This window comes from Gymnogyps californianus, chromosome 4 (assembly GCF_018139145.2).
Source record: "Gymnogyps californianus isolate 813 chromosome 4, ASM1813914v2, whole genome shotgun sequence".
Taxonomy (NCBI): Eukaryota; Metazoa; Chordata; class Aves; order Accipitriformes; family Cathartidae; genus Gymnogyps; species Gymnogyps californianus.
In genome coordinates, this window is record NC_059474.1 from 6,157,895 (window position 1) to 6,174,451 (window position 16,557).

The 16,557-nt window shown below is 51.9% G+C and overlaps 1 protein-coding gene across 2 annotated transcripts; it reads right to left on the reverse strand.

Annotated features, from left to right (window-relative positions):
* Positions 1 to 94: 94 nt before the first annotated feature.
* On the reverse strand, positions 95 to 16,449 carry RPIA (ribose 5-phosphate isomerase A). Of its 2 annotated transcripts, XM_050895919.1 has the most exons (9): positions 16,250 to 16,449; positions 11,011 to 11,071; positions 9,025 to 9,080; positions 5,823 to 5,882; positions 5,144 to 5,208; positions 4,729 to 4,797; positions 4,065 to 4,206; positions 2,679 to 2,778; positions 95 to 510 (listed from the first exon to the last, which is right to left on the reverse strand). In XM_050895919.1, the coding sequence occupies exons 1-9, from the start codon at positions 16,430 to 16,432 to the stop codon at positions 413 to 415; spliced, it is 834 nt and encodes a 277-aa protein (XP_050751876.1). In that variant the 5' UTR covers positions 16,433 to 16,449; the 3' UTR covers positions 95 to 412. The 2 variants fall into 2 exon arrangements, with proteins under 2 accessions (XP_050751876.1, XP_050751877.1); XM_050895920.1 differs by lacking the exon at positions 2,679 to 2,778.
* Between the last annotated feature and the right edge of the window lie 108 nt (positions 16,450 to 16,557).

The following is a 16,557-nucleotide window of genomic DNA, read 5'->3' on the forward strand; positions in this document are numbered from 1 at the left end:
ATTGTATTTCTGACCTCAATCACTAAGCACTACGAGCAACCAGAAGGATTCAAGTTCTGTTTGAAAAAAGAAAAAAAAAAAAAAAAAAACCAAAACCAAAACAAGGAGTATTCTTTTTGGTAAGTATTTCTTAGAAAATAAAATAAAAACGTTAAAGCAATTTGCTTAAATGATTCTTTAAAAAAAGACAACATTCCTGTAAAGTAAAAATATATATATATAGAAATAGAATATAATTTTTTTTGTTGTTTTTAAAAAAAGACATTCAGTATCACGTCAGCGGATTCTCATCAACCTCCCGTCCGTCTTCTGCAATAACCGCTGCTCGTTAAGGCAAAACGTCAGGTTGGCACCGTTACAACAGCTGAATCAAACTGGCCGAAGGCGAGGCAGAGCAGGCAGCGCGCCGGTGTCAGCGAGGCTGCTTCTCCCGCACGCTGACCGAGCCGTCCTCCATGCCAAAGTACACCACCTCTGCCATGTCGATGAAGAGTCCCGTCTCCACCACACCTGGGGAACAAGAGTTCGCGTGCCGGTTAATGCCAGAGCCACCCCATGGCTTGAATCCCCTGCTCTGCCCATGTTTTTGTGCATTAAAAGGCGCTAATGCCTCCATCAGAGGTTTGGAGAGAGGCGTCCAACCTGGGTGATGTTGGATCTGCCGCACAGGGAGCCTCCGGGAAGTCTTTTCCATGCAGCCACCCCCAGAAGAAACTCTCTCCAGAGAGTGAGCAACAACTCCCAAAGCTCCCCCCGACATTCACGCCACCCCAGCCACCACCATTACACTAACACAGTCACGAGTGTGACATTTCCAGCCGTCTGATGACCCAAAGGGAGCAAGAGGAAGGTACATGCAGCCACAGGCTTACTCACTTTGCCTTTAAACACATCTAAAAAAACTATCCTGTTAGAGAACACCTGGATAACACTCGTTCAAATGTTAAGACTCAACAGATCTGATGCTACCTCTGCAATTTGTAGGCCGTTTACAAATGTACTTTTGGTTGCATTTAATTACGGGGTGCTCCTAACTTCACAGTGATCACCGAGCCACAGCCAGAGGCCAGAAAGGTAGAAAAAAAAAAGTGGAGGACAAGGGCTACCACAAGTGCAAGGTGGCCAGAGCCCTGCTATCACCACTGTATTTAGACTTTAATAGTTCTGCTCATTCACTTCTGGGTGGGGAAGATACTCTTCTCCCCTTAGCAGGTCCATTTCTGAGCAGCAAATGGTGCTGAGACCATCTCCACACCAACACGATGGAAAGGGTCCCATCATTTACCATTCATCTCTCAACCAAAAGAGATGCAAGGAAGAAGTCCTTGCAGAGAGGCTGTTTTGTTTGCAAACAGTGTGACCGGCCACTGTTTCTCTTACACAGAAACAGCTCTAATGATACAGACATTTGTACAGCCATGGGCAGCAGCGGCATTAGGATACGGAGCACTGCACCAGGGACAGTCCAGACCAGCTGCGGTCACCGGTTCATTTAGATGGGTCACTGGCTCATTTAGAACTGCTCCTGCCAAAGATGTGAACCTGCCATCTACTGCTGGCTGCGAGCAAGTACCAGGTAATTATTCAGACAGCAAAAGACACTGGGACAAGCCAAGGCAGAGGTAGCATCCTAGCGGTTTGCTCCTAGAGCAGGAAAAAAGAAAATGGGTGTATTTTCAGTAAATCAGCTTTATAAGCAGCATTGAGGGAAACAAAGCCACCGAACAGGAGCAACTAGAAGTTACTGGCAACTCTTCACCCAGCCTACACCCATGGCCTCTGCCTGCTCTTCTGTTTTAATTGTGGTGCCAGGACAACATATTGCTGCTTTGTGGGGACGCTGAGGTTTGTGCAACAGTTCCTACATGCTCCCACAACGCATGAACAGTCAGTGAAGGCAGTTGTGTTATCGACTTCAGGGGCAGGCAGGTATCTGGGATAAACTCAAAGATAAAAAATACAACAATATGTATTCAAAAGCTGACCAGATTCAAGAACAGACTTTGCCGAGATAACCAGAAAGATATCCAGATGTGGCTGAGCCAGTGTATCTGCTGCTTCGCTGAAGTCCAGAGAGTGCCACTGCCCCTGGGCAGACCTGGATTGTCCAGAAGCAGCTCTGACCTGGGCAGCCGGTCTCATGCAAGGCAGGAGATCTTGCAGAGAGGCTGTCTCACTCGCAAACATTGTGATCAGCCACTGCTGCTCTCTTGCACAGCAACAGCTAGGATTCACTGCACCCTCACAGCAAGGTGAGCCCGTAGGACTACACAATGGTAATGGGATGCAGAGCTGTAAGCAGCTTCTGGAAAGTACTGTAACCCAGTGCAAACCCTCCCTGAAGAGTCCACCAGTGTTTCCATTAAAAGTCCCTCTCTGAGTGGGCACAAGGAGAGTAAGGAAGAGCACAGGACTGGCGTGCCTAATGGGAAACAGTGTCATTAAGTCACCCGGCATCACCTCAGGTTTTCACCACCATATGGAAATGCCACGTGGGTACAGTTGTACTAATTCATCTCATAGATCTCTCAAGTAGAAACAAATGTAGGGACTCGTAAGAGGTCAGTAAACACACACACACTTCCTCCTATCCAGGGGAGAGCTCCCACGGTCAGGGTTATCTAGCACAGACCAAGCCTTAGCCAGCTTTTGGGTTTTTTTAAAATCACAGACATTACCCGGTATCATTTTTATAGCGGTGTTCACTTCACTCCATTCATGAACCTTGTCAAACTTCCAGTCCAGGATGAAGTTCCCGTTGTCTGTCACCACGGGGCCCTGGGAAGCAAACCCATTTGTCACCACGATGAGCTCCCTGTCTACTGAGCAGCCAGGGACTGTCACAGCCTCTCACCGGGACCAGCTGTCCCTGCTGCAACGGTTTACAGAGAGTCATCGTTCAAGTAAATCAGGGCAGTCCACAATAAGCCTGTAAGTAAAACCATCACCCAAGGCAACTGCTCGTTCCTCATTCTCCTGCGTACAGATAATCATGCAGAAGCTGGAAACGACGATGCAATTTCATCACTGCAACAGGGGATCCTTTTCACAAGAGTAAAGCTAGATTAATGTCCTAAAAAGGCAATTACATGCAACTGAAGCCAAAGTAAGACCCCTCTGCCCCAGTGATAACAGCATGCTGCTGGATGCCGTGGGGAGGTTTTAGAGTTGAAGAACTGCTGGACTTCAGCATCCCAGATGCTCCCAGCACTCTCTCAAGCCCAACAGAAGGAGCAACTGGATCCTTTCAACAGAGCAGAGACAGCTGGGGCTGAGGACAAGGCGTTTCAGCGGCGCTGAGCAGGGCGTGCAACCACCCGCACCAGGAGGGACCAGCATCCTGCAAGGACACGGCTCATGCTGGAGCAGCACTGATGTGCATTCCCTAAGCGAGGCTCATCTCCAGTTCACAGAGAACGACTGGTTTGCTCTCCTCAGGCACCCAAATGCAGTCCCTAGAGCCTCTGGGGATTAGACGCGTTAAAAACAAGTATTCAGCCTTCAGGCGTTAACTCCAGCCGTTACTGCAGACAGCCCTCCTTTTCCCTTGCCACGCAACACAGCCTGGTGAAGCCCCGCTGCCCAAGTCGGGATAGGACAGTGGCAGCGGAGACAAAGCAGCTTCAGTTTTAATTTAGTCTGGCTCCGTGTGGTACGGAGGAGCCTGGGATGGAGCGTGAGCTGCCCTGCCAACTCGAGACCCTCTTTGGCAGCGCAGACTGCCCTCCAGCCCTGAAACATCCCCGCAGAACGGCAGGTCAGACTCACACTGGTAATCCCTCCTCTCCCTGTTCAGGGATGCTTGCTTTAGGAGACATAAGCCAGAGAGGCTTTCAATGAGCAGCGTGAACCCCTAAACACATAGTTCATTATTCTAAGTATAATTAGGAGGAATTACACAAGATGCCACTCCTGGGAGTGAAAGCCCAGATTTAATTAGATGAGAGGCCAGACCACTGGTCCTCCATTTGCCCACATTCAGGTGGCTCCTCTGGGGAAGCAGAGCTGATCAGGGACACGTACCGCTTTGCTAACAGTCATCCGCATCGATCAGGGACACGTACCGCTTTGCTAACAGCCATCCGCAGCTCCGCGGCACCTCCAAAGTTTTTGGTCAGGGCTCTGGTGACGGGGACGTAAGCCATGGGGATGACTTCGATAGGAATTCCCTTCTTCCATTGCTCCCCGAGGCGCTCTGATTTTTTCCTGAGGACACAGTTTGAGGTGGGATTAGCATCAGCCATTACATCGCTAACGCCATTAACATTATCACATTACCTCTTGCAAACCCCTCAGGCATAAGGCCCTGGAGGGCACAGCGGTCAGTTCACATGTGCACACGTGTAGGAAGAACTAGTTTAATGCACAATGCTCTATTCGCTCCTAAGCCCTGTTTTGACATTCTTTGGACAAGCAGGACATGAGTTGGTTTTTCTACAGCCCCGAAGCTGTAGGTACAGAAGGGGAAATTTATTCCGTGCTGACAATCACTGAGCTCAAAGAGCAGAGCAGCCATTTCCCCACAAGCTCTGCTGACTCCTAAGCAGGCCTGCTGAGTTGAAAATTAAGAAAAAAAAGCTAAATTGAATTGCTAAAGCACTGGGAGTCAGGCTCATTTCCACCTATTCCCGCTCCCCTGACCCACTGGAAGGACAATAATGGCCTAACACAGGACCATCCGAATCCTCCCACGGGACAGAGAGGTATAATGAATAGTAGTATTTTCACCTGTAATCGGCAATAACAATGAAGCATTTTGCATATCCTGCAACTATCTTCTCCTGCGTCAAGCAGCCACTGCAATGGGGAAAAAATAAAAATAAAGAAATCAGAAAACATCAGACTGCTCCTCAACGTGCCTGATGGCCTTGAAATGCAGTCCCCTCCATCATGTTCTTGCTGGTTTTGGTGCTGCCGTTGCCCCACACCAGGGCTCCTTCCCCTGCCCCATCACTTTATCCTCCTTGTCCCTCGCACACACCCTCGGTCGGGAGCCATCTCCCACTGCAGGTGCATGCACGGCCCTGCAGAGGATCCCATCAGCCTCTCCAACCCACCCCCGGAGACATCCGCAGCCAGAAAAGGACACTCAGAGGCCACCACCACCAGCGCCACAAACAGACAGACGGATAGCAAGGCTCACCCGCCACCTTTGATAAGGTTGAGGTCAGAGTCCACTTCATCCGCTCCATCGATGGCAACGTCGAGCTGTAGGAAGAGGAGAAACTTGGTGTGGAAACTCCTCCTGTGCAGCATCCAGGCGCTGCTCTTGGCGCAGCTCGGGAGGGTGTCAGGTCCCAAGCAGCAGCCAGAAATGTCACTAGAGCTGGGACCACTTTGATGCCAGCCTGACCAGAGATGAGCGTCTGATCAGCCACCCAAGGATACCAGCCCCAGCTAAACCACTGGTATGCGAGAGCAGAATAAAAACCAAAACCAACCGCTGGCCTGCAAGGCACATCACTTTAGCCTCTACTGTCACTTAAGGACCAGCACGCAAGCAGGGGGCTCCCGGGGAAAATCTCGGTGACAGTTCAGCAACACAATATCCCTGTCTCGGGCCAGGAAGCCTCAGCCTGGAAGAGATGCCAAGCACCTGGAGGAAACACAGCTTGGCAGCCTACCTGCCATCTAAAGGGACAAGCACTAAGACAAGACTAAGGCTTGGGGAAAAAAAATAAACTAAGCTAGTTCTCGCTCGTGTTCTGCAGCGTGGCTGCCTAAACTCTCATCCTCAGGGGAGGACAAAGGAGCCTGATGCTTTCTGAAGGACCAGGTCAGAGGAAGGTCGGGTGAGGTCTCACCTCCGCAGTCCCACTTACCTCTGGATGTCGGTCCAAGTCACTTAGCGTTAAGCCGTTCTGCAGGATCAGCTGACGGGCCTGTGCACCAAGAAGACAGCAAACACCATTTACTGGCGGCAGGAAAACAGACTCGTGGTGTCATTCCCCCGGCTGTGGCAAGGATGGAGTCTCCCTTGGAGAGCTCCACTGCTCCACCCTGAGCTGGTGGAGAGGCTGCAGCCAGCAGCAGGAACGCATGGCAAGGAAAAAATGATGCTTCCAGATCAAATTATTTTAATCAAAAGAAAACCCCACTGCTGATTTGAACTAACACGCTCAGATGGTGCAACAGGACTCCTGGGTTCAGGTCTCTCCGTACTAAAAAGCAGGAGGCCCCATCAGCTTGGTGGGAATCACTTGTATCTAAGCATTAAAGCAGATATGGGATTTTTGAGTCCTGTGTTGTTTCAGCTTGGACATCATTCTCCCTCACGCCCATCCAGCCTCTCTGATTTCCTTCGGCTGAAAAATGGGAGCAAGAAAATGAAATATTTACACCATAGCAATGTGAAACTAACAATGGAAATATTTTTTCATGTTGGAAAGAAACCAAAAAAAAAGAAAGGCAAAAAAGAAAAGCACAACTCATGGAAAAAGTGTGGGAAGCCTCCTGAAACAGCTGTTTGGTGGCTCCGATCTACTTTTACTGAAGTGGCCGTGTATTTCCCTCTAGTGGCAATACAACACAGAGCACCCGGAGTTACCCTCCACCTGGTCAGTCAGTTTAAACAGAAGTTCAAGTTTAGAGAACCTTGAATTGGTTGAATTTTCTGTGTTACAAATCATCACCTGAGTGAAACTCCTTTCTTGCATGGACTCTGCTCAAGTCTGAACTTCCTACCATACTGTAGCTAGACCAAGAAACCCCAGTGTGATAGCCTGGATCAGCCGATTCCCCCGAATTTTACCCACTAACACTAACAAAGTGCATCAGTCGCATGTATTGGCATCCCATAAACATTAAGAACAGTTAGCAGGTGGTACTCCTGGCAATGAAATATGATTTGAATCGTTTATCGTGGCATTTCATAGCATGCAGTTTTAACACCCATGGGCTGTGGGCTCTTGACCTGTGCACTAGCATTGCCCTAAGGACTCGCAAAATAAAAAATAAAAATCAGTAGGTTTACATTCATTACATGGTGTCCACGTAAAGAGATTTCAGGGATCTGGGAACTGAAAGCATTGAAAAACACTGTGCTGCACATGCAGGCCAGATCCTGAACAGGCTTAGAGTCAGCAGTGTGGAAACGAGGTGGCTCTCTTCAGGCTCTCTGCTTGCAAGGCGATGGGAGCAGACCAGCAGGAATCAAAAGCGGAGCTCCCACGACTGGGGGAAAAGCGTTGGTAACTGCGCAGCACTTGCCAAGAACGGTCTCGCTCCGTGCTCTCGGCACACGTCCGGGTGAAAAGAAGAAACAACGCAAAAGCCAAGGGACAGATACTTACCCCGGCTCTAGCTTTACTGACGGTGATGGAATAACCCAACCTGACAACAGGGAAGGGAGGAGAATAAAAACCCACTGAGACCAATTCTTCCTTGCCAGTGATGTCAGGCAGCCATTTACACCTGTACGTAGCGAAAATAAGATGCTGTTTTGCTGACCTGGGAATGCTTCACTCGGAATTGGTTGAGGTCTAAGAGACTGCAAAAGATACGAGGCAGCCCTGTATCTGGGGGATTTTGGCTCCTGCAGGTGTACGATCTATCTCCTCCCTTTAACAGTAACCTTTTTGTTTTACTGGTAAGAAACTGTGTGGTGTTACACAAACTATCCCAACATTTCAAGGCAGGACAGGCTCCAGCCCACGTTCACTACAAGAGCTTTATCAATATTTTCTGTAAGACCTGATGACTGAACTCAGAGCACTTTTCCTATGTTCAAATGGGACATGGTATCTCAGGATGGGGATCATTTTAGACAGATCAAAGACAGACTCTCACCACAGTCTCTATATGCAACGGAAGTACCGGTATAGGTTAAAAAAGAAAAATAAATAAATAAAAAAATCTAGTTTTTACTTTTTGTCCTTTGCAGCAGTTTGTATTATACCCCAGATGGCCACTGGTTGTTTGCAACAGCTGGGAAAAGAGAGGGTCCTATCGCCTCACACTTACAGAACACCTGCAGGGTAAGAGGATGTTAAGTTTTCATTTTAGGATAATTCAGGTTGGTCTCTGTCCAACCTCCAGCTCAAAGCAGGGTCAGCTACCAGGTTGCTCAGGGCTTTACCCGCTCAGGTCTTGAAAATCTCAAAGGACGCACTCTGCACAGCCTGCCTCACTGCTTGATTGTCCTCACGGTGAAAAAGTTGTGACAAAAGTACAATCCCAAGGTCCACTCCAGGACCGTGAGAAGGACACATGCCCAATTCCTAGACCAGGGCATTGCCACCCAGCCTCAAAAACCCCGCGGGTGGTCCCCAGCATGTCACCTCTCCCTGCCTGAAGGGGACAAGGTGACAGCTGCTCCTCTGCAGCGCATTCCCACCTCAGGGAATAGAGGCAGAGAGACCAAAGCCAGTTGCCTGAAGGCACGGAAGCAGCTCAGAAGCTTCCCAGCAGCTCTGCATTTCACCACCAAGCCACGTTCTCCCTCTCCCTGCAAACCTCTCAACAGCTAGCTTGGTATGAACCAATCCCTGCAAAAGCTGCGCAGCAGAGGAAAGATTAAGCTGATTTCTCTTCTGCAATTTCTTATAAAAGCCAGTTGATGCATTTCCAGTTCCTCCTGAAAACACATAAGCTTGCTATTATTGCTTGCAGCGTGATTTTTACAGCTTTCAGGGCTTGATGCAGAATCAAAGGAGACTAAGTGTCTCCAATGAGTTTTGCATTACGAGTCTGGTTTACCACTAAAGAGCATTATTCTGTAAGTGGGATCCAGACCAAGCCACGCCACCAACACTGACATAACCAGCGTTACCACACCGGTTCAAAACACACCTCCTAGCACTACAGCATCCCTGCAGCTCAGGTCAGGGTAACACAGCGCGATCACCACCGGCTTCATGAGGTCCATCTGCAGGCTGCATCACGACTGCTTTCACCACTGCTTTCAGTTAACTCACACCACAGTGAGCCAGTCCAGAGAGCGACGTGGTTGCCTCCCGCAGCCAAAGGGAAGATCCCCTGCATGAGTGTTCGGACTAGCAGAAAGCAAAGGAAGAAAGTGCTTACCTGAAAAGATGTAGGGACGCAGACAATTGTCAGGTTCTCCTGTTTAACCCGCTCGGCTGTAGGAAAAAAAAGCAGAAGCCTTGGTCGGGTCGTTGCAGAAGGAAAAAACACACCAACTTTCACTTTAAGAAATCTCAGTTCAGAGCAGCCCCTTTGAATCACTGCAATTACTTGCTTGGCTTGCAAATAACTCAGTCACGCTCAAAATGCAAACAGGTGCCACCCTGCATAGGCTAAGGCTCCGTTTCTACAATCAGAAATGTTTAAACACCCACCCTGGCTCAGCCCAAGACACCACGAGCCATTAACCTTTGTGTCTCCAGCAGCAGAGGAGCCTTGTCAGCAAATCGTCACCTGGGAAATTAGCCCCACTCCCCTCTCTCACTCCATTAGACAGGTTTTGCTGTGCTCCTTGTAAACAGAAAGCTCCAGCAGCTGTCTGAAAGGTTTTCTGGCTTGTTGCCTTGGGGACATCACATTCATTTATTATAGAACATTTAAATATATGGCAGGGAAAGGACTAATAAAATTCAGTATTCCATTAAATGGAAGGAAATATTTCCTCCCCCAGGTTAACCTCAAATGACTAAAATCTATTACTAAGATATCATTATGGACAAAATGTTATTTTAGTAATTACAATACTTAGGCATAATCCAACAGCCCGAGAGTCAGCAACAGCTCTCGCACCAGAGCAAGCACACAGGCTACATGCTTCAGGGTAACGCTGCTGCTGGAAGCACTGAAGATGCAATACATGAGGCTGTATGTTGTTACAACCCACATCCCAGCGCTAACGCATTCAGTAGACATGAAAAGTCAGAATTTGCAGCCTGAACAGGCACTCCACTATATCCATTTATTTAGAGACGGATTCTTAGAGTCGGGAGTGGTTGCAATACTGAGCCAAACCCAGAAAGCTGAACCACAGCTCCCAGACGAATAAGTGGATTACACACACAGCATGGGATGAGGTGGGTGCCAAGGGGCAGGCACAGCACCATCTCTGCTGTTTCCCCGCCAAGCGAAGCACTGCGCCGTGCTCAGACCTCAGCCCCGCTCACCCATGGTGGGCTGGGGGACCGCTCTGCCCGAGGGAGCTGGAGGTCACAAGGGGACTTCCCAGCCACGCAGAGCCACCCAGGTGGGACACACCGAACTCTGCTTCTGAACCAGAGTCCCCCTCTGTGTCCTAATAAGACCCCCATAAATGACACGGCTGATGCTGCACTTCTGACCCGTCACACATGGCTGCTCTGTTTTGCATCCAAGGACAGCGAAGCAAGGTACAGCACCTCCAGAAGCAGAAGTGCCCTAGGGCTGAGAGTGCCCTGGGAAGGAAACTTTAACCCTCTGCACCCTCTGTAATGAAGCGTGAGGATAATTACCCTCACACTCACTTTGCAAAAATGCATTTCCCTCACTTGAATATTTTGCTGAAGTTTTCTGAATCACACCTTAAGCAAACTTGCACCTGGGGCAAGCAGATAAACCTAGCTGTACAGTATAAAAAAAAAAAATGCAGCAGGATTTCACATTCTTCATTTTCATTACACCTCAGCAGGACCCTCAACGTGAATAACGTAGATGTGAGCAAGCAGCGTCAGCTGCATACAAATGGGTTAACGGAAGCAGAGCAGCTGCAGGGCCCAAAGCCACAAAGCAAGTCAGGACTGGGCAGAGCTGGAACAAAACAGAGGGGTTTAGCTCCAGTTTGTGGTGGGTGCCAGTAAAGCGCTTTGCCTGGCTGTATGGGGAGAACAGGTGGCGAATCATTACCTCCTCAGGACTCTCTATGCAATAAATTTGGAGCACAAGACCCAGTTTTAACCTTCAGCTTCAAGGAGGACACAGCAGTCGGTGAACAGACCCGACGTACCACCTCTACGTCAGCATCCAGACCATTTAGCACGTTTTTCAAGTAGTTGGGGCAACTGGACAAGGGGACTTTCTGCGGTGGGAGGGACATGAAGGGGAGCATCCTACCTAATCGATGCACTGCGTGGACAATCGTAGAACCGCTTCCGATCCCAAGAACTTGATTGTTCTGCAAATCAAAGAGAGACAGAGGAGAGCTGTTACTGGGGGCTCGGCACAAGGGCTGTTCGCTTTTCCCAGTAGACTCGACATTCTAAACGCATGCCAGAGGAACCTTGCCCGGAGATGCACACCGACACACAACATCTTAGCACACTGCAGGCAAGGAAGGGAACACATTGCGCCAGTGAGGGCACGACCACTGTCTGCAGCTAAGGGATTTTAAGCAACTCGCCCTCCCCTTAAAGGACACGTGCTTGCTAAATACCACCACAGTCTGACTCTCAGGGTGCTCAATGCACACTCACTGCTGGTTGCTGGCACTCCATGCACTCTCTCCTGCCGGAAAGCTGGGAGTTTCAGACAATACCACAACGGAAGAAGCTGAAACAACCTCAAGATAACATCTCCCAAGGAAGCCACACTGTAAAAGCATGGGTTTGCTGCCAACCGTATTGTTAGTAAACAGTACAGATGCACCAGCGGCCAAAGCAAAGAGCACAGCAGCAGTTCCTAGAGTCTAATAAAAACTGCTCTCCAAAACAGAGTATATAACTGCGTATATGAGAGTCCAGCAACACGCTTGTAAGATGGGTGAGCCTGGCAGCATATGCTGAAGAGGATCATATTTTAACCACAGCTCAGCTCTGGCCTTTCTCTGCTTATGGTCTGGTTTAAGAAGGATAACTACCGTCTCATCCATAACACAACACGCTTCTAAAAGGTGCTGCAGGCTGAGGGTGGATGGGTGCAATTGTGTTACCTCTGCAACAGGATGCTCCGCAGTGTAAATCTCTGTTTATTATCAGCTCAATTTCCCACCCACTGAGAGCTACCTGCAGCCTCTTGCACGATTCCAATTTTCCATGTACTTCCCCTTCTTTGGATGGGATCCAAAGCTTAAATTAACTTAAGGAGGCCCAGTATCACCACAGAGACTTCAGATGAGAAGGACTTCAAGCCAGCCAGAGACGCAGGCCCAGAGCTGTTGTGCATTATCTCTCGGACATTAGACAGGTCTCGAGCATTTTCTCCACGTGCAGCAAATCCAGAGTTCAGCAGCTGTGGGAAAAGCCACATCTGCACCATTTCAATCAGCTAAAATCTTACTGGCACGCAAGCTTGCCTGGAAAGGTGGAGCTCAAGGCACGTCACACTCCCCTAGGATTAATGATTTCCCTTGATTCTGCAAGTTCGAAGCCTAAAGAAAACAGATGTTTTCCAAAACCCAGCACGCAACCAGAGACTTGGTTTATATCCCAGCCCTCACTAATCACTGTGACTCTGCAAAAGACGTGGAAAGCAACAGATCACAGCTACACGCCTGCAACGTTGCCAGCAGAAACCCAATAGCTCCCGAGGCTTCTCGGTTTCACCTGCCCGGCAGGCAGAGCCAAGCATGGCCAGCCGAGGAAGGGGCAAGCAAAGCTACGCGGAGGCTGGCAGGACACAGGCAGTACTGGTGTTCCCAAAAGACTTGTTTCGATCCGGGAAGAGGCAGTTTCTTCTCTTTGCCCTCATTTCTACAGGGTGGGACAGCTTCTTGGAGTAGCTGGATGCCCTACAGGGATGGCGAAAGCCTCAGCATCAGCCGCTCCACTGTAATGAAGTAGGAAGAGCTCACAAGGGTCCCAGCCCATTGCTGGCGATAAACTTGAAGGCATTTATCAGTCATGAGGGGTGAAGCACCCTCCCTTAGGCGGTGGCAAGACCTTGGGCTAAGTGGGTTTCCCAGAAAAACAGTTTAAGCCAGTTTAAACTGGTGCTGTCACAACCCCTGCCTTACCACAGCTCCCACCTCTCCCTCCTCAGCTCCAACCCCAGCCAGACCAGGGGCAAAACCAGCCAAAAAACATCCACTTTTAAAAACAGGAGCAGGGTAAATGTTGGTGAGAAGCAGAGCACAAGGTCAGTGTGCAAGGGGCAGGTGCAGCACCCCATGCAAAAAAAATGACGTTTCAGGTTGCTTTCTAAAACCCCAGCAAATGAAACCAAGGCACTGAGCCACAGCACAGCTGAGGACCCACGTATGGACTCCACGAGCAGAGTCAGCAGCAACCAGAGCGTCGTCCCTGCTAACCCAGGGGCTGAGGAATGCTGTCCAACACTGGAGATACCAACAAGGCAACGCACGTCGAGTGGCTGTCAGCAGCACCACAGGGGCTGGCTGCTCCAACATAAGTTTTCAAGACCAGGATTTACGTGGGCGAAGAGCAGGAGATAAATACAGTGCAAAGCCCAAAGTTTCCTCTTATTAATACTCAGCGCTCTGGGGCAGCAGGGCCTACGGCTCTCACCCATCTTTTCATTTCTAACGGAGACGCTAACAGGGCCTGCCTTCGGAGGTGTTGTATAAATGCAAAGCCAGCTCTCCCCAAGCAGCTTACAGCTCTAAAGCCCCAAGCCCCGTGCCAGCCCCGCTCCTCCGAGCCGTCATGGCACCACATCCCACAGCTTCTGAGGTTTGTCATCTCGGGGTCCGCTCCAGTACTGGGGAATTCTGCTCCTACGGCTGCCCAGAGACAAGTACTGTGGGTAAACACACCAACCTGCCTTTAATTAAAAAAAAAAACAAAGAGAAAAAAGTTCTCCTCTCCTAATCCCCCCACCCACCCCCAGGTTTACATCTGCCGCAGGCTGCACAAGGAGCTGCTGTGCTGGCACAGATGGGTGTGAAGGAGGATGCCAAGCAAGGAGCCTGATCTAATAGCAGTACCAAGCCCCCGGTGCCACGGATTTAGGGCGCAGTTAAGCGGGAGAGATCTGTCCATCATAACCAAACCCTGAAGTCAGTGGCGTCTCCCACACGTCCCCGCCGTGCAAGGGAGGGAGTCTGCAGCTTTGCTTTCGGAGATTACGTTGCTCCCTCCGTTAACAGCGATAGCTCTAACGGCCAAACACAAAACTATCCATTACAAACAGCAGCGCCCTCCCAGTGCAAACTGAAGGGGAGAGAGGTTTTCTCTGACAGCTGAGACCATCTAACTCCTTGGCAGTGACTCTAACCTGCTTCTCCACCATCGCTTCAAACCAACTTGCACGGCAAGCACTGCAATATTACCCCAGACGCTGCCTATTTTACTTAATCAGCCTCACTAGCCAGGCCCTGAACTTTAATCAGCTGGGACACCGCCAGAAACATTACCCTAAGTTTACTTGACCCTAAAACAGCAGAAAGGCCAGCTATTTCACTAGGAAAAGTCCAAAATGGAGAGTCACGTTTTAGCCCAAACCAAAGGCGCACCCAGCTCGTGACAACCCGCAGCAGCGGTCGTGCCTCGGCTCCACACCTTGCGACACAAAGTCCTTTGTCCTGCAACCCCTCAACGTACAACTTTGCGGCTTGCTTTGGGTAAGAAAGGGGGTTTTTATGCAACTGCCGGCCCATCCCCCAGGCTCCCCCACCCCACAGACTGCTTTTGAGCGCGTTGGCCTGGCAGACTGGTAGGTCTCAGACAGCATGTGGCTGTGCTCTCTGCAGGCAGGTACAGACTGCTCAGACGAAGGAGAGGGTGCAAAACAAGTGAAACAAACATTTATGGGACATCAAGGAAGCCATCAGCAACTGAATCTCAAGATGCCAACCCGGGGGGGGCGGTGGAGCGGGAAGGAAAAGGGAATTTTTTTTTCCCGCCTGACTGCAAACATCTACCTCCTTGGCAGCAACTCTACGCCCGTTTCATCACTGCTGTTGCAAAAGGGCTTGCACAGCAAACATTGCGATAAACTACTGCCTGACTTTAGCTGTTGATCTTCCAAACGTTCACAATCAGGCTGTGCCAAACCTCAAGCAGCTCCAGTCCTATTTGACCTTCAAGGGGTTGATTAAAGCCCCTTGCTGCACTTCCCTCCCTGCAGAGGACAGGGCACGACCCCCTGATTAGGGGCTGTTGCTCCTTGCTTGGGTGCTCAGAAACAGGGTGCAGCAGCAGAGCACCCCGGACTTGGAAGAAAGGAGCAGCACATGGTGTTAGCCTGAACTCCCACTGCAGCCCAGCTCACCGGAGGGTGCACAGTGAAACTTTGGAGGTGCAAGACGTCACCCCAGACTCGGTGTGCACCGTGCTGAGCTGGACAAGGCACGGAGCCGCCGCCTGGGAGGCATGCACTGGGCGAGCATGGAGACAGGAAGGGAAAAAGTAGTTTCCTCCAGGCTAAAGGAGTGCAGTCCAAAGCGAAGGAGGAAGAGGCTCGGCGGGTCCCGTCCATGCACCCCAGGGTCCCTCCTTGCACCCCGGGACTGTCCGTGCTCCAGGTGGGGGGTGGGTTGTCCGTGCACCCCACAACCCATCCATGTACCTCGGGGTCCGTGCAACCACAAAACTGTACCCCCCCACGGCCACTTGGTACATTAAGGAGTCCCTGCACCCCAGAGCCTGTCCCTGCACCCCGGGGCCACTCTGCGTACTGAGGGGCCCGTGCATCCCGGAGCCCGTCCATGCACTAGGAGGCTCCGTGCACCCCATGGCCGCTCCGTCCATTGGGGGGTCCCGGCACCCCAGAGCCCGTCCCTGCACCCCGGAGCCGCTCCGCGCACCCCGCGGTCCGTCCCTGCACTGGGAAGCTCCGTGCACCCCACGGCCACTCCGTGCATTGGAGGGGGTCCCTGCACCACGTGGCCGCTCCGCGCACCCCGGGGTCCGTCCGTGCACTGGGCGGCTCCGTGCACCCCGTGGCCGCTCCGTGTACTGGGGGGTCCCGGCACTCCAGAGCCCGTCCCTGCACTGGGAGGCTCCGTGCACCCCGTGGCCGCTCCGTGTACTGGGGGGCTCCGTGCACCCCAGAGCCCGTCCCTGCACTGGGAGGCTCCGTGCACCCCGTGGCCGCTCCGTGCATTGGAGGGGATCCCTGCACCCCGTGGCCGCTCCGTGCACTGGGGGGGTCTGTGCACCCCAGAGCCCGTCCCTGCACTGGGAGGCTCCGTGCACCCCGTGGCCGCTCCGTGTACTGGGGGGCTCCGTGCACTCCAGAGCCCATCCCTGCACTGGGAGGCTCCGTGCACCCCGTGGCCGCTCCGTGTACTGGGGGCTCCGTGCACCCCAGAGCCCGTCCCTGCACTGGGAGGCTCCGTGCACCCCGTGGCCGCTCCGTGCATTGCGGGGGTCCCTGCACCCCGTGGCCGCTCCGTGCACCGGGGGGGTCCGTGGCCCCCGGGCCCCGAGCAGGGCTGGGGTCCGGGCCGTCTCACCTGGACGTGCTTGTCCACCGCCGCGCAGGCGGCCAGCCTCTTGGCCTCCTCTGCCATGGTGCCGCCGAGCCGCCCGCGGGCGAAGGCGCGCCTCCCCGCCGCCGGCCCCGCTCTGGCCCTCCCCGGCGGCCGGGCAGCCAGGGGCGTGCTGCGGAGCGGGCCGAGCCGGCCGGGGAGCCGCATGCCGCCGCGGCCCGCCCCCGGGGGGCTCTCCCGCACGGGCTGGAGGCCTGGGCCGAGCCGGCTCCCTTCCTCCTCCTCCTCCCTCCCTCCTCCTCCTCCTCCGGGAGGCTGGGACTTGTAGTGCT